Source organism: Telmatherina bonti (assembly GCF_933228915.1).
Source record: "Telmatherina bonti genome assembly, chromosome: 15".
Taxonomy (NCBI): Eukaryota; Metazoa; Chordata; class Actinopteri; order Atheriniformes; family Telmatherinidae; genus Telmatherina; species Telmatherina bonti.
In genome coordinates, this window is record NC_136613.1 from 33,164,132 (window position 1) to 33,182,003 (window position 17,872).

Consider the following 17,872-nt stretch of genomic DNA (forward strand, 5'->3'; position numbering starts at 1 on the left):
TTTCATCATGTACCTTCACAAACACTCCTTCATTGAAGAGCCGGGCTCATTTTGCCATCTCTGCTGCACTAGCTTTCGGTTGCTATGACTACTGCCAACACAGGACAAGGTCCGGTCCTGACTGACCCACCAAACCACCATCAGAGCATTCTGGGGTTTGCATTACTGGCAGTATCTGTGCTTTATCACATCGAAGGGCCAGCTCTAGTAGTCGTTTGCCTCATGGGCCAATGGTGCCAACAGTTTGGCACCTGTGACTTAAAGAGTTCAGATTCAACTTGATGTCAAATCTGCGAAAAGAAAACGATGCTGAAATATTCTCAGTTTTATGCCTGAAGAACTACATAAACCAGTGAGTTGTATCATCTGTAATCAGCTTTGGACTAAAGATGAGCCCTGGTTTGTGGTCCTTTTACATAAAGCGGACATAGAAAACTTATGTTGGTGTATTCCCAGTAGAATATAAAGAAGTCCATCTTGTTTTAGATTTCTAAATGGAAGCAGGTGGTCCCTTTTCCACGTATTCTATATGGCCACTTCTCATAACAGTTCCAAAAATAGAGTGGGAAAGGTGTTAAACATAGTTCATGTCATTTTATTTCAATTTTGATGACTCTGTTAAAGTCTATGGTTACTTGTGGGTTATGAGGGGTGTATAGTTGCTCTGGCTGCTGAATACGACCTGAGCAGCAGTAGCTCTGCACATTAAGGCAGTAACAGGAGAGCACACAACTATCCTGATGACGCCGAATGTGACATGAATAAGTAAAACATTCTGTAAGCATTCCCAAACCTTTTTTACAGTCTTCAGGTTGGGTAAATTGTTAACAAATAACTCAAATTCTACAGAAGACAATGCATATAAACAAAAAAAGATCACAACAGGTGTTTTTAAAAAGACAGCTGGCAAAATGAACCGTTGCTGACCCTGTAAACTGCATGGTCACACAGTCAAAAGATGATCATCACCTAATCCGCCCTAATTACTCTGATATGTCCCTTGGATGCCGAAGGTAACGCGTTCAGAGTGGATTCTGCTGCTGCACACATTTCTGAGTAGCACATATCCAGCAGTCAGAGGTTTTAAACAAGGGTCCATACGGGAGAGAGAGGGGTCGAAGGGGGGCACGGGTCTTCACTGGCATTTATGCCTTTCCCAGAGGCACTCTGCAGAGCCGGGGTCCTGCTGCAATGCCGAAGCCATCTGTGGGCTCTCTCAGCAGAGGCCACGTAAAACAAGCTGTGCGCTGCGGTCTGACCTTTCACAGCACTAACTATAATATTATCATAGGTTGACTGATCAGATTGCACTTTCCCCCGTGGTGCGATTCAGTACCCATATGTACTGATGATTAATGAAAACCTCGCCTAGCTGTTTGTTTTTCCTGTGCAGACGTGGTCAGCTCGACAAAACTGCGCAGACATTACACCCTTTTTTAAGCTGCTGTCACATCAGCTCAGGAAATTTGCAATAAAATATGTTTTTATCTTTTATTCAGTCAGTACCTGATGATTTTAGCAATTTGTTCCCATCAAGCTACACCAGAAAAACCAGTGAGCTGGAATAACACACCAATGTCTTTAGGAAGCAGCATGGCCACAAATTAGCGCTGTCAAGGATTTGCTAAACTTTGTGGTTGAAGTTACAGCACAAATCTGTGAAGCATTTAATGCAGCCAGGGATAATATACAACTATCTGTCGATACTTGAGGCCGGGCGGCTGGCACTAATTGAGGTAAAAAGAGTAATGGGCAGTAGCTGGCACTACATACTTCTCTGGCTTTGGAGCGTGCCAATACCATTCCAACGGTGCCACATTGAGGCTCGGAGCGAGTGGGATACTCTGGTTCTTGGACAGAAACCAAGTTAAGGAGTCAGATGTCCCTCTGCCGTTTGCAGACTGCTGTTGTTAATCCAAGAAAATGTTAAGTATAAAAAAAAAAGCTTGACAAAACTAACATTAAAAAGTTTGAAGCACGTGCCTCACACGTGCAGCCTGCATGAGCCTTAAGGCTGGCACTGACGCTAATGTCAGAGATATTTTAGCTACTTCACAAGCAGATTTTAATCTATTTAATCACTACTATGTTTTGTTTGGATCAGCAGTTAAAGGAAGGGTAGATGCTATCCATGAGCATTTTTTTCCCCCCCGAGATTGCTAAAAATCTCCTTCACACCTTGACTGCGGCTGCTATCAGTGGCAGAGTTTATTTGTTCTTTTTTAGTTTAAAATTACATTTCTTAAGAAGACATTTGTTATGTTATTCCAATCATAACTGTATTGAACCGGTAAATGAGCCGTTCTACATCTAAAGTTTCGGTGCTGTTGAACATTTTTTGTAAAGCTCTTCAAGCAGCAACAAGAGGCTGCATGAGATCCCGTCAGAGAAAGAAAAGATGTTATAACAACGTGGGTTTTATAGATAATTGGAGCGCTTTTTGGGGAAAGCCTGGTCTTATTAGGAGAGATGGCATCCATCCCACATTGGATGGAGCCGCTCTCTTATCTAGCAATATGGACTCTTTTATTAGTCAGCTAAATTGACAACTCAGGGTTGGGACCAGGAGGCAGAATTGTAGTCCTACACACTTTTCTGCAGCTTCCCACCTGCTGCCGCCCACCCAAAACCCCATTCCGACCTTTATACAACTCCCCAGGAGTAAGAATTAAACAACACAAAAACACTTCTGGGGTTAATCGTGAAAACTTCATAAAAATAAAAACAATGGATCTAATAAAATCTGAAAATAAGACAATAAAGCGTGCCCTACTGAATATCAGATCCCTCCCAAATAAGTCTTTATTAGTCAATGACTTGATAGGTGATCACCACATTGATTTATTCTGTCTTACGGAAACCTGGTTACAGCAAGAGGATTATGTTAGTATTAATGAAGCTACGCCAGCTAACTATTTAAACTTTCACATTCCTAGAACTACAGGCAGAGGAGGAGGTGTTGCAGCTATTTTTCAGTCAGAATTATTAATTAGTCCTAAGCTCAAAACTAACTATAAATCTTTTGAATTCCTGACAATAAATTTATCTAATCCAAAATGGAATTCAGAGAAACTGCTCCTTTTAGCATTAGTGTATCGCCCACCTGGACCTTACTCCGAGTTTCTGACCAAATTCTCTGATCTCTTGCCTGAGTTAGTGCTGACTACTGATAGTCATTGTACTAGGTGATTTTAATATTCATGTTGACGATGAAAATGATAGTTTAAACATTTCCTTTAGCTCTATTCTAAACTCAATTGGGTTTTCACAAAATGTCAATGGAGCCACTCACTCTCATGGTCATACTCTTGATCTTGTTCTAACATCTGGTATTGAGACTGACAAGCTCAAAGTTTTTCCTCAAAACCGTGTCTTGTCTGATCACTTCCTATTAACCTTTGAATTCACTTTATTTGATTACTCACTGACCAAAAATAAATTCTATCGTAGATGTTTATCTGACAATATTATTACAAAATTTAAACAATCAATTGAATCAATTTTTTCACCTCTACCATGTGTTAGCATGACTGAGAGTCCCCCTTTAAGCTTTACTCCTGCTCAGATTGATCAGCATGCTGATACTGTAACAGCTTCAATGCAAATAACTTTGGATAATGTTGCTCCCCTAAAGAAGAAGAAATTGGGTAAGATTATGAAGGCTCCCTGGTTTAATTCCCAGCTTCGAGCTCTAAAACAGGCATCAAGGCGTTTGGAAAACAGATGGCGTTCATCAGGACTAGAGGAGTCTCGCTTAACCTGGAAAGAAAGTTTAATTGTATACAAAAAAGCCTTACGTACGGCAAGAACAGCTTATTATTCATCATTGATAGAGGAAAACAAAAACAACCCTCGGTTTCTTTTCAGCACTGTAGCCAGGCTTACTAGGAGCCGGAGCGCTGTGGAGCCATGTATTCCTTTCTCACTTAGCTGTGATGATTTCATGTATTTTTTCAGGAATAAAATTGATACTATTAGAGATCAAATCTACAATATTCTTCCTTCTACATAATGTTGAGCCTGTTGTGGTCTCCGAAGCATCCTTAGAACCAGGATCTGACTTGTGTCTAAATAGTTTCTGTCCTGTCCAACCCTCTGAATTAACTAAAATAATAGCTTCATCTAAACCATCCACCTGTATCTTAGACCCTCTCCCAACGAGCCTCTTTAAGGACATTTTCCCTTTAATTGATACATCACTATTATATCTTATCAATATGTCTTTAGTGACAGGATATGTACCACAATCATTTAAAACTGCTGTAATCAAGCCTTTACTTAAAAAGCAATCTCTGGATCCAGAGGTGATAGCAAATTATAGACCTATATCTAATCTCCCGTTTATGTCCAAAACTCTGGAGAAAATAGTTTTATCTTTTTGATAAGTCCTATAGCTAGGGATGGTTAGCATCCCTTAGTTATGCTGCTATAGGTTTAGACTGCTGAGGGACATTTCCTGATACGCTGAGCTTCTTTCTCTTTCTCTTCCCCCTTTATTCCCCCCCCCCCCCTCAAAAAATAACAGTGTAGCAACATTAACATGTATGTCTCCTGTCTCAGCAGGTCTCCCTGGCCGGGAGCAGCAGCTCCTGTTGTCTTTCTGTCCTCTTCCCCCCACACAACAGAGGCAGATGGCTGCCTGTCCTTGAGCCGGGTTCTGCCAGAGGTTTCCTTCCTGTTAAAAGGGAGTTTTTTCCTTCCCACTGTCGCCAGTGTGCTTACTCAGGATGGGAGATTGAGTTGGACTCAACTCAATCTGTTGGTTTCCTTACATAGGCTATTATGAATTGGCTTTCATTATGTTTTCTTCTCTGTCTGTAAAGTGTCTTGAGATGGCATTGCCGTGATTTGACACTATATAAATAAAGTTGAATTGAATTTAGTGTTATAATGGAAGTGACCCCGCAGGACTAACGGGCTGGGAAGATTTTATTTAACCTCTTTTTATTTAATGCATCCAATAAGGTACGTATGTCTGCTTGTGTTTATTTTTCTTTATTTTATGATATAGATGCTAATGTGTTAGCCAAATTTACATGACATAAACACAACTCCTATTGTTTATGAAGCGGGATTGGTATTAGTATGTTTGTGTCGTGTGATATATTTTGTGCTTTTTTTCTCACGGCATGACTGACGGCATGTGTGCAAATAATTGCCTGTAACTCCAGAACGCCTTGTGTCTGTAAGTAAATCTGAGAGGTGTCACAGGAGCCAGGTACAGAAATGCTCTAACACTGAAATAAAAGTATTTAGTCACCAGTGTCACCAGACAGGAGTGGAAAAAACCAACCAATCCTTTTAACTGACCCATCCTAAACGATTGGATGATGTTTAGGGATGCACCGATACCGATATCAGTATCGGCTCAATACCAAACGTGTGTAATTGTACTTGGTATTAATGTGTACCGATACCACACTAGTTAAGCTAGTGCACATGTGTTTGATGAAATGCTTCGGACATGTTTTAAAAGAAATAAAAGCCTTGAATGTTAAAATGTGACATTTTTTGTTACACTAAAACCCAGATCTTTGTTTCAAAACCACACATTTATAGTTGTATTTAAATAAAATGTGCCAAATCAGAATAAACCTTGTTGAAATTGTTAGATCTGTAATATATCTGTATTGGTGAGGTAACTTCAGAAAGGATGGGTCATTTATTACAACCTAATGAAATCTTACACAGTTATAACAGCAATAATAACCATAGTCACAATAATGTTCACATACACACATCTGGTATCGGCAGATATTGGTATCTGCAGATATTCTAGTTTCAGATATCGACATCGTATCGGAACTCCCAAAAGGTGGATCGGTGCATCGCTAATGATGTTTATCAAACTTGACGTCCATTTTTCCCCTCCTCCCTCAGGAACAAGCACGACGTGTTTCTTTGGAGGCGGGGCTTCGGGGGTCTGAGGAAAGGAGTTTGGACTTGTGAATTGGTTATTTTCAATGTTGCTTGCTAGAACCGTTTTTCCAGAATCTCCTGCCTTCAACTTCTTGACAATGCCAATATTTCTGCATCCGGTCTAAAATCTTCACAACTACAAGAGCTGTGTGTATAATACTACAGAAGTATCAGAAATACCTGACACGTGCTACCACCTTCTCTACAGCTAACACCTTCCCTACTGCTAACACGGTCTCTACTGCTAACACAGTCCCTACTGCTAACACGGTCCCTACTGCTAACACGGTCCCTACTGCTAACGCTTTCCCTACTGCTAACGCGGTCTCTACTGCTAACACAGTCTCTACTGCTAACACAGTCTCTGCTGCTAACACAGTCTCTGCTGCTAACACAGTCTCTGCTGCTAACACAGTCTCTGCTGCTAACACCTTCTCTACTGCTAACACCTTCTCCACTGCTAACACGGTCTCTACTGCTAACGCCTTCTCTACTGCTAACACGGTCTCCACTGCTAACACGGTCTCTACTGCTAACGCCTTCTCTACTGCTAACACGGTCTCTACTGCTAACACGGTCTTTACTGCTAACGCCTTCTCTACTGCTAACGCCTTCCCTACTGCTAACACAGTCTCTACTGCTAACACAGTCTCTGCTGCTAACACAGTCTCTGCTGCTAACACAGTCTCTACTGCTAACACAGTCTCTGCTGCTAACACAGTCTCTGCTGCTAACACAGTCTCTGCTGCTAACACCTTCTCTGCAGCTAACACCTTCTCGACAGCTAACACCTTCTCCACTGCTAACACCTTCTCCACTGCTAACACCTTCCCTACTGCTAACACCTTCTCCACTACTAACACCTTCTCTACTGCATGCTGCTCCTGTTCATGGGATTCAGGTCTGGAACAGGTTAAATGTACATATTACTTCCTGAAGAACAAATGAGAATTTTTAAGGCAGAAAAGTTTCAACAGCTTCCTCAGAGAGAGAACTTTTATTTAGATCTTTCAGGGAGAGTTTTTTTGTTTTCCAGCTTTGATTAAATTCGCTGCTTTTGGGTTGTGAAGCGTTCTGCTGCCACCTTCCAGTGTGGCTCTTTTGACGGTCCAGCAGCTAATCCTTCAACACAAACGGTCTGGAGGGACGTATGTTTGCCGGATCTCTCTTTTAGGTAGTTTATACCGGCCAGTGAATTAAAGAAGCAACAGAAATCTATCCATCCATAAACCATCTCTTTCCATTCGTCCATTTTCAGTGCAGAAGTTACTATTAAAACAGTTAATTTGTCTTTGTTTTCATACGATAACTGATCTGAACTAAGTAACTGCTGCAGAAAATTAGCTTTTTATTGCAAAACAAGATAAGCACCATTTGACTAGTTATTTCTGAGGTAGAGTAAAAGCAGAGAGCTGTAGGTGTGGATACAACTCACGGAAATATGAAGTTTTACACCTAGATGGTCTCAGTTTTGTGTTATTGAGTTCTAAGTTACTGTAATAGCGTCCTACAGGACAGAAATGGAGCTTAGTTTTCATGCTACGGAAAACATTAATTATTAGTTTTACTCAGTCGAGTCATTAGCCTCATCTTTTAACGCTCTGCGGAAATGATAATTATTGGATTAACATCATATTAACACAAATAAATTGATCACGACGGTGGAACAAACATGTTCTAGCTGTCAATTTATAAAAAATGGCAACAAACTGAGTGAAACAGACATAAAATGAGATGGTTTCATAGCTGCTGTATGTGAAAACAATCTCCTTTTTCACAAGTTTAAAGGCCTGAAGAGAGCCTTCGCCTCTTCATCTGTGGAGGGGACGTTGGTGAGGTGGTGGAGAAATGGCCGGCCGTGAATGCAGGTCCGCCTGGTGTCACCCAGCTGTCGTTCCATCCGGCGGATGGTTTCCTTCACGTCCTCTCCACATAAACCTGTAGGCAGTTGACGGGCCAGACGAACTGCCTCCCCCTGTGGGGAGAAAAATTCCTTAATGAAGCAAAACAAAAGGCGAGTGATGCCATCTACGTCCCGGTGAACAGCATCTCTCACTTGGAGGTAGTTTGTGACTTTAAGCGGCCTGCACTCTTGCACAGTCGAGGCCTTTCTGTGAAGAACTGCTGTCAAGATCTCCCTGAGGTCTTCCACGCCGAGAAAAGGCACGCAGTCTGCCATCGCTGTCACTTCCAGATGTCTCTCACCTGACATGTTGCCTGGCCAAAACAAGCAGAAAACAAGGATTAATACACTCCAGACACTACTACTATCTCCAGGAAAGAATAATAAATAAATATTGTGGTTTACTGCTGAACAGATGACCAAGTCAAACAAGCCAGGAGCCAAATGGAGTGTTAAATGACTAATAGAAGCCCCAGCAGACTGGAAGGAAGCTGTCTAGTAGGATGGAGGAATAACTCCTTCTGGCTTCAGGAGGAAATCTTCCAAATCATCCAGACTTTTTATTTATAATGCAAAACTTTAATAGTAAAGATTTACCTGAAGATGCACAAAGTTGCAACAAAGCTGTAGAGTTCAGAGCAAATTTACCAAATGTAGTCAACCATGTGAATTGTCCTTTTAAAGGGAAATAAAAAGCGAATTAAGCAATGAAGTTCAGAGATGTTTACTTTCTTCTTGTTGCTTTTTAAAATGACAAAATCATGCAAAGTAAAGCAATCATGACAAAAAGTTTGACATTCAGCAGATATTTTGCAATGAAGCCACCTGACATGCACAGTTTCAGGGGCTGGCAGTGCCAAGAGAAAATTCCAAGAATTTCTCAAAGGGCAACTATTCTCATCACCGGCACACTGGGGTGGAAACCTGCTGCGAGACCAATGTCACCTGACGTGAACCATTTCAGCAACAAAAACAACCAACATCCATGGTACACTGCACACCTCAAGAAGCAAACAAAGCAGAAGTTACGTCAAAGATAACGACGGAGAAGCTGGAAGGACAAGGTCAGTTAATGCAGCTTGTATCATTTATCTCTGCTAGTAGGGACGCTGCCTAACATGCAAAGGCAAACAAAATACAATTATTTACATGCAACATCAAGTCATATTTTATTGCTAGAACATGAGCAATGTATCGGAGGATGAAACAGAGATGTTTTTATAATTTCATGGAAAATATGAGCTGATTGCAGCAACACGGCTGTAAGAGGTTGAAATCTGTAAACTAACCAGGTAAATTAGCAACAGGTTAGTAGCATGACTGCTTATAAAAGGAGCATTTCAGAGAGGCAGAGTCTCTCAGATAGAAAGATGGACTGAGCTTCACCAGTCGGAGACAAACTGTGAGAAATGGTCCTTGATGTAAAATTGTGAAAACTTTTGATTTGTGCAGATCACAGCGATAGACGCTTCGCATCTTTATCCAGACTTTTTAGTAACTAATAAATTCATAAATGGTTTCCTCAGAAATTGATTTGATAAGCAAACATAAAACAATGAGATAAAATAAAAGTAGGAAAGCACTCAGAGAGCACAGACCTCGGCTAGGCGGAGCATTTCAACCCATAATGTGAAGAATTCTGATAAAAAATCCTGACATTTCCTTCCAGATTCCTCCAAAAATGTAACAGACTAAGTTAGACCAAAAACCCTTCCTCAGAAAAAGAAAAAAGTAAAAATCCACCTAGTGGTTGTTACATATAGTCGCTAACAGACAGATAAACGCTGGTAAAAACATAACTTCCATGGTAATTATACTGTTACCAGATGAATGGACTGTTAACTTGGAAAATACAAGTTTAGCTTGAAAAAAGCTTTTCTTTAAACTTCTCTTTATATTCACGTGTCAGTGTTGGAAGGACTTTAGTCAGATTATGTTTAAGGAAAACTATTGCTAGATGAGTTAGATGAAAGTAGACGCAGATGTTTATCTTTATTATCAATAAGAATCACTTTTGCAAGAAAAACCACATCTGTCTTGGCTGCCTTCACTGTTTCTGATGGACAAACTGATGCAAGACCTTTTCATTTCACTCATTCACGATTACTCTGATACAGAGAAAGAAATAATTGTCTGTAATCCAGTTACAGCGAACGAACCTTTGGCATTTCTGAACTATGATGGCAAATGGATTTAACATTTATTATGAAAAACTAAATAATAATGGAGACCTTTTACCAGCATGAATGAAAAGCGTTATCAGGTGTAGAGCCTGCCTCAGCTTAGGAGACGAAAGCGGAGTGTAGACAACTCCACTCAGCAATCATCTGCCAACTCGTACAACAATGTTATGGTGCAACATTTTGTCCCCATCATACCTGCAATGAGTTTGATTTTAAAGCCGTTAGCCACAAGCCTGGGATCAGAGAAGAAAGTCCCTCCGTCCAGATCCGGGTTTTGTTTCTTCATGTTGCACAAAGCTTCAGTATATTCAGCTCCCCCAAGATTTCTACACAAACAAACAAAACAAATATGTGCATCAAAGCACACACCTATAGCCCCATTTGATGTGTAATATTGCTGTTGATTTTTGCTCTGATTGCTTTTGAGACCCTGTGATTTTGCAAGTTCTCCCACTTAGAAATCACTGAGGGGTCTGAAATTTTCGCTTTAGGTTCATGTCCACTGTGTAATCTCAAGAAAAAATCTGTAAATCACATTGTAGGATTTTAAATAGAATTTATTATGTAAACCGTTGCATATACCGTTGTAAATGAGTATGTGATCACCTGTCTATCAGCTGGAATTCTGACCCTCAGATACCTGTTAGTCCTCCATTAGAAAGTCCACCTCCACTCCACTCATCCTAAACCAGAAGCACCTGTTTGAGGTGGTTAGCTGCATAAAGACACCGGTCCACCCCATACAATCAGTACGACTCCAACTACCAACATGGACAAGACCAAAGACTTGTCCAAAGACACCAGAGACAACGTTGTAGACCTCCACAAGGCTGGAAGGGGCTACGGGGGAACTGCTAAGCAGCTTGGTAAAAAAAATCCTCTGTTGGAGCATTCATTCATTCATTTTCTGAACCGCTTAATCCAATGAAGGGTCACGGGGAAGCTGGAGCCTATCCCAGCTGTCTTTGGGCAAAGGCAGGGTACACCCTGGACAGCTGGCCAGTTCATCGCAGGGCCACACAGACCTCTGTTGGAGCAATTATTAGAAAATGGAAGAAGCTAAACATGACTACTCGTGCATCTCACCTTGTTGGGTCTCAGTGATCCGAAGAAAGGTGAGGAATCAGTCCAGAACTACACGGGAGGAGCTGGTCAATGACCTGAAAAGAGCTGGGACCGCTGTTTCCATGGTTACTGTTGGTAATACACTCAGACGTCATGGTTTTAAATCATGTATGGCACATAAGGTTCCCCTGCTTGAACCAGCACATGTCCAGGCACGTCTTAGGTTACCCAGTGACCATTTGGAGTATCCAGTGGATTCCAGGGAGAAAGTTGTGGTCAGACCGAAATGGAACTCTTTGGTCTTAATTCTACTTGCCGTGTTTGAATGAAGAAGAATGATGAGTACCATCCCAAGAACACTATCCCTACTGTGAAGCATGGGGGTGGTAGCATCATGCTTTGGGGGTGTTTTTCTGCACATGGGACCGGACGACTCCACAGTGTTAAGGAGAGGAAGACCAGGGCCATGTGTTGCGACATTTTGGGGAACAACGTTCTTCCCTCAGTTACGGCGTGTTCAGACCAAACGCATTTTGAGCGTCGAGAGCGGCAGATTTACATGTAAAGTCTATGTGGAGGCGCGGCAAGAGGGCGTCAAGCTTTCTCGCGTCGCATTTTTGCGCAGAAAATTGAAAGGAGTTCTTTAAGCTGGGATGCGCGTCAAAAGCCAGAGATGGAAAATCTGAACTTTGGCCGCTTGATGTGTCAACCAATCAGAGCGATCAGCTCGCAGCTCCTGGAGGATTTCTGTGGTGAACCCAGACACGGGGCTGAGATGCTCTACGACAGTGTTCCTCATCGCATGCACCTCGTTAAGCAGCCACTGGCTTTCTGAAAATATTATCTAAACAAGTCATAATGATCCTCAACCAAACAAGAGCTGCAGGCTGCTTGCAGAAACTTTGCTGTCCTAACGGCCCTAACTGACCCTGTCAGAGTTGCCAGTTTCGGCTAATTTCAGCTGCACCGAACTCCACCAAAGAGCTGCTCCGTCGGTAGCTCCATATATATATTGAAAAAGAAACGCCCACATTCTGGAGGCATTACTGTACTTTCACCATATACTGTTGCATAAGAATTTCATTACTCAGTGCAATATTTAGAATAAACATTTGGCAACGTAGCAGGATATGTAGCATGGCAACGCTTTGTTTGGGGCGGCTCTCTGCTGAGTGCGGCTCTTGTTGCATTAACAGTGACTATCACTGCCCTACGACGACGTTCTCTAGCTTTATTTATTAAATAAAACCATGTCATCTCTCTGCTACACCACCATCATTCAGACTGACCGGAAGAAAGGCTCCGCCTTCCCTCCTCTCTTTTCCGCCGTATTTGTCGCTCGCTCCAAACAAGCGGCAAATGCGGCAGGAGCGTCGGACACAAAAAGTGACCAGCGTCGAGCGTTTTTGACGCTCAAAACGCATTTGTTCTGAACACACTGTTACAGCACTGAAGATGAGTCGTGGCTGGGTCTTCCAACATGACAATGACCCGAAGCACACGGCCAAGGAGTGGGTCTGTAAAAAGCATATTAATGTTCTGGAGTGGCCTAGCAAGTCTCCAGACCTAAACCCAATGGAAAATCTTTGGAGGGAGCCCTAACTGCTGTGAGGCCACATTGCTAACCACTATGCCACCGTGCACTCGCAGCAGTAACATACAAATTATTATTTTAAAAAATCATACAATGCGGTTTCCAGATTTTTTTTCTTTGATTATGTCTCTCACAGAGGACATGCAGGTAAGATGAATTTCAGACCCCCCCCCCACCCATGATTTCTAAGTGGAAGAACTTAGAAAATCACACAGTGTTCAAATACTTATTTGCCTCACTATTATATATCAGATGAAATGAGACTTTTACCTCTACTGAATGTAATAAATGTATGTTTTAAAATAAAGAAATGAAATGGCCTAGTTGGCATTGGGTCGTAGAGAAATGTGATACATTACCCATCTGTTAACTGTACAGGGTTCTGCAGACTCACTGCTGGAAGTATATTATTCTCTAGAAGTCTCTTAAACAGCAAGGCTTCCTCCACTCGAAACGGGTTTAACAACATCAGCCTCTGACCACATAAAATGACCCAGGCACTCTGAGAGGCCAGCCGGTTTACAAGATGGAGGCCCCGTGGCGCTGCACGGCTCTGGGAGGAGAGACGCTGGAGCTTAAGGCGAAGGTTAGCCATACTGCAGGGGAGGGGCTGCGAGGGTTTAGGTGCAGGGCTCTTCGTCTTCTTTTGGGGCTGAGCAGAAAAGAGCTCGTCAAGCAGCTGCTGGTTGGACTGAGGAGCCTTACGTTTCTGACCCTGCATGTGGCTCTTTGAGGTGCTTGTAGCGGGTTCTTTGAAGCCTTCAGCCGAGGCCTGCTTGCTCTTTTGGTTGTGGTGTTCCAGGTGTTTTTTAGCTTTCTCTTCATACCTGGGGAATTACAGCAGAAGACATGACAAGCATAGTTATTAAACTATTATCACTGGTGAGATAATACCATCTCACACTTGTGAGATTTAAGACAAATGTGTTTTCTCTGAATATGTCAAATCTGTATTTAAAGACAAATGATTCTTGGAGGTCTGAATAATTCATTTCTTTTGTTTAGAAACTAAACTCAGCTACAATCTGAAACCAGCACACTTTAAAAAAAGAAAGACACAAGACAAAGAAAGGTAGAAAAGTCTAAATAATACACAACATCATTGTGGAAGATGCTAAAATCAGTAGTTTAATAAGCAACAGATGAGGGTGCCAGGATTGGGTATTAAAGGGGCAATCACCAACATCTCTTTCCTAGCAAGGATGGGTCATCACTCATGACTTTGAGTGAAACTTCACCAAGACAATCATGAAAAACTCTTGATGCAAAATGAGAACAGGATTGTAAAAGATGTTTAAATGCCTTCAGTGCATAATATTCTGCAGACATTCAGGTAGTGAATGTTTGCACCTTGAGTTATATCGTCACATCGGTTCAGGAGTAACTTGGGAAACCATTTTTAAGGCTTGAACCAGGCTGGTTTAAGTGAGACTTTTCTGATTGATTTTAGTTTGTTAATATCAATGACGAGTTTTTCTCACACCAAAGTTATGGAGTCCTCCAGTTCTGTACTTGGTCCGATACTTCTTACATTGTGCATGCTTCCATTGGGTCATACTGGACAGCATGACAGAGACGTAGATGTTACTCACACATATTTACCCACAAAGCCTGGTGAAATCAATCAGTTTGTCAGATTACAAAGATGTCTGAAAGACATAAAGACCTGGATGACTCTGAATTTCACCCTTCTAAATTCACACAGGACTGAGGTTATCATGTTTGGACCTTGTCTAAATGTGCATTTTCTCTGGCTAACATTAACAAGGCTTCCAGTACAACTGTGAAGAGTGATTCCTGATCAGGATTTGTCCTTTAACTCACACATGTGCGATGGTCAGCAGCACCACAAGGGACTGTTCTCTCGCCCCTTTTCTTCACCATGTCCACCTCAGACTTCCAATATAATCCTAGTCCCACTTCCACAGAGTGGCTTGGTTTGGGCCGGTACGGTTCAGAAGTTGTAGAATAACCCAGCCAGCTTGGACCGTCACTGTGCATGGAGAGTTTAGACCAAATGCCTTCAGTGGCGTCAAACTGGTTTCATGACAAGTAACGTGTCGCGACAAACAACAATGGGAAAAAACGACTATAGTCTGGAAAGTTTATAGTTCCAGAGCTGACCGGACCTTCATGTTGTTTGCAGGCATCCATTTCCTTTTATCTTTTCGTCGTGGACTGAACCGTGGACTGAACAGCAATGTTGTGTTTGTGTCTTGCTTGCTGTTGTTGTGGGCAGTGACGTTTTCTGACTCCCAGTCAATGGATTGCATCGTGTGACGCCAACAGCTCCGCCCTTACAGTACCATTTTACTATAGATCTGCAACTGAAGGGAAGGTGGGAATGGTGTGCTTTGGTTCAGTTGTATGGGATGGCTTTATAATGGAAACACGTAAAATAATGTAGCCTAGCATACCAGCTCAAACTGAACCGATCAGTGGAAACGAGGTGTCTGAATCCTGTCACTGCAGAAATACTCTGATTACTTGGCAGTTGTGGGATCAGTGACGGACAAGAACAAGAGTACAGAGATCTGGTCAGTCAACTTGTGCAAAAATCACTTCAACTAGAACGCAAACAACAAACAAGCAATAAACAAATAAAGACTTGACTATGAATTCATTATCAATTATTTCTGACCAAATTTGTAAAAAAACAAAAAACAAAAAACAAACCACCCAGCAGCATTACAATTTACCACTAGGGATAAATAAAATACTTCTTTAAAAGAAAAAAAATAAAATAAAATAAAAAATCATTTAATATAAATCAGGTGTTTTTTTTACCTACATAATACTGCCAAACTTAAGAATATCCTGCATCAAACCAAGGCAGAAAAACTACATGACTTTTATCAGTTTGGCTTCATGCAGGCTCCATGGAGCATCATGAGGAGAGTCTGAAAATAACAACCAGACTGTTCTCTGGCTGAAATCTTATATTCAGCGACAAAGACACACTCTTTTTTTTTTTTTTTTTTTTTTTTTACAAAACTCGGGATTGTTTCCTCACTTTTTATTTTTCTTTCAATTACTGCGTTTAAATGGAAGTTTTAATTCCTCTTTAATTCCGAACAAAAGTTAATTCCGCTTTAAACTGATGAAAACCAACCATGTAAACACTTAATTCCTAATGCAAATTTCTATTGGGAATTAAACTTAATTCCAAATTAAGTGGCCGGTTTATTCGTATTTTAATTCTGAACTATTTAATTCCTCTGTCATGTACCTTCGTTCCGCTCTAAGTTACCTTCGGTCGTTCTGAGCATGCTCGTTACGGGACTTGTCCTGTCCCGATGACGCGCGTTGTTTTGCCTCCCGTGTTCGGTGGTCTATCTTTCTTCTCCTTCTCAGTTGCTGCAGAAAGTGAAGTAGTATGCTCGTGTTGAGCTGCTACTTCACATTTATAATAAAAATAGCGGCGAAACTGGTACTTATTAAGTAGTTTTTATAAGCTACGACTGAAAAGACGAGAAGCAGGGAGCCAACTTTGTTTATTTCCGTATACGTCACGTGTACCTTTTGTCCAATCAGAACCCTTCCCAACCCGCTGCTCTGAAGAGGAATTAAGCAAAGACGTGTTTCATATAAACGTTCATTCGGAATTGTTATTGTAATGTAAACTTGTAGGAGAATGCGTTCATTCCGAATTATTTAATTCCGAATTATTTAATTCCTAAATAAAAAACATCATGCAACCGCAGTCAATGTTTTGCTGGCATCAAATTCTACATTCAATTCAGCTTTATTTGTGTAGCGCCACTTCACAATGTCGTCTCAGGGCACTTTATAGACATCAATTCCAACCGGTTCATAATAAATAGCCTAGCTAAGAGAGAAACCAAAAGATTGCATTGAATCTTGACTTAAATTCAATCCCCCATCATGCGTTGCATGAGGCGACAGTGGTAACGAAAAAACTCCCTTTGAAGAGAAAGGAAAAACCTGCAACAGAACCCAGTTCAGGGTTCATTTGTTTATATCTTTAAAGTATGAAAACACTAGTCAGTAACGACACGGAAAATTATTTATTTTGTGTTTATGCCAAAGAAATACGCTCAACAAATTACATATTAATTTAACATCTCAGGAACTAGCTAAAATGTGGTTTGTGTTTAACCTTTAAAACTCAGCAACCCTGAACGCTATAGGTCACATCATCTTAGGAACAGTCATGTTTCACTCTGTTCAGTATATTTTTATTGACAGCTACATAAGTTTTTTAAGCATTTATATAGCTGTCCAAGAAATTTAAAATTGACACACAAAATGTATACCGTTTGTTATACCGCAAGTCGTAATTCCATACATCTTCATGTGTTTAGCATTAGGTCTTTAGCACCCCATGAATCAAACAGCCCTTTCCATGAACTTGTATAATTCCTAGAGGTGGTGCGCCACTTAGCCGTGGTGGTGAAAAGAGCCAAGCCGTTGCCACATCCTACTTCATGTTTAAGACAGCAGCAGATCAAGGCAGAATTCCTAACAGATGTCTTTTTCCATACACTCTTCCATACCTTATATAAGGCCCTGAATACTGCTGATACACATTTTCCAAACTTGCAATTACTTTAAATTGGTATGCAGTAATCTGACATAATTGGGTTGAAATGCTTTCAGCACAATATAATGGTGTTAGTCCTGAGTCGCTCAGCAGACACCAGTAGGTAGCACAGTTGTGCCTTGTTTTATTGGCATGTCCCCTTGCATCAGGTAATTTTAGAAGTTACTAATGACTGCATTACAAGATTCATTATGATGAGACCAACTGACAAAGGAGGATTACAGTCTGTGTACTGTAATGTGGGTGTCTTTCTTCCTCTCGTTTAAAATCAAGGTCTCCGCCTTGATTCACGCCGTGATGCTGGAGAATAACTTCACTTAACTTTTGCACACTCATCTGGCCTTACTCATTCTGATATTTAATTATATAAATCTTTTGTCTTTAAGTGAGTCATAATTAAATATATGGAGCTAGAACAGAAACAAAAGTCCCTAGCCTGTTTTGTTTAAAAAGAAAAAGAAAAAAAAGTTTTGAGCCTGATCTTCCCATTGTCAGGATGGAGGATTGAATTGGGGTCAAGATTTGATTCAGTTGGTTTCTCTATTAGCTAGGCCATTTATTATGAATTGGCTTGAATGCAAAGCGTCCTAAAGTGATGCTACACAAATAAAGTTGAACTAAACAGAATTGAATTTTTTTTAACA

General features: G+C 41.1%; 1 protein-coding gene across 1 annotated transcript in view; it reads right to left on the bottom strand.

The window, feature by feature from the left end:
• Window positions 1-7,693: 7,693 nt before the first annotated feature.
• The window catches only part of pms1 (PMS1 homolog 1, mismatch repair system component), a gene marked incomplete at its 3' end in the record, with an annotated part of 33,536 nt that continues 23,357 nt past the window's right edge, over window positions 7,694-17,872 (bottom strand). The window contains 4 exon segments of the mRNA XM_079254813.1: window positions 7,694-7,894; window positions 7,976-8,136; window positions 10,201-10,331; window positions 13,024-13,491. Of these exon segments, the coding sequence (XP_079110939.1) occupies window positions 7,694-7,894; window positions 7,976-8,136; window positions 10,201-10,331; window positions 13,024-13,491 (961 nt within the window).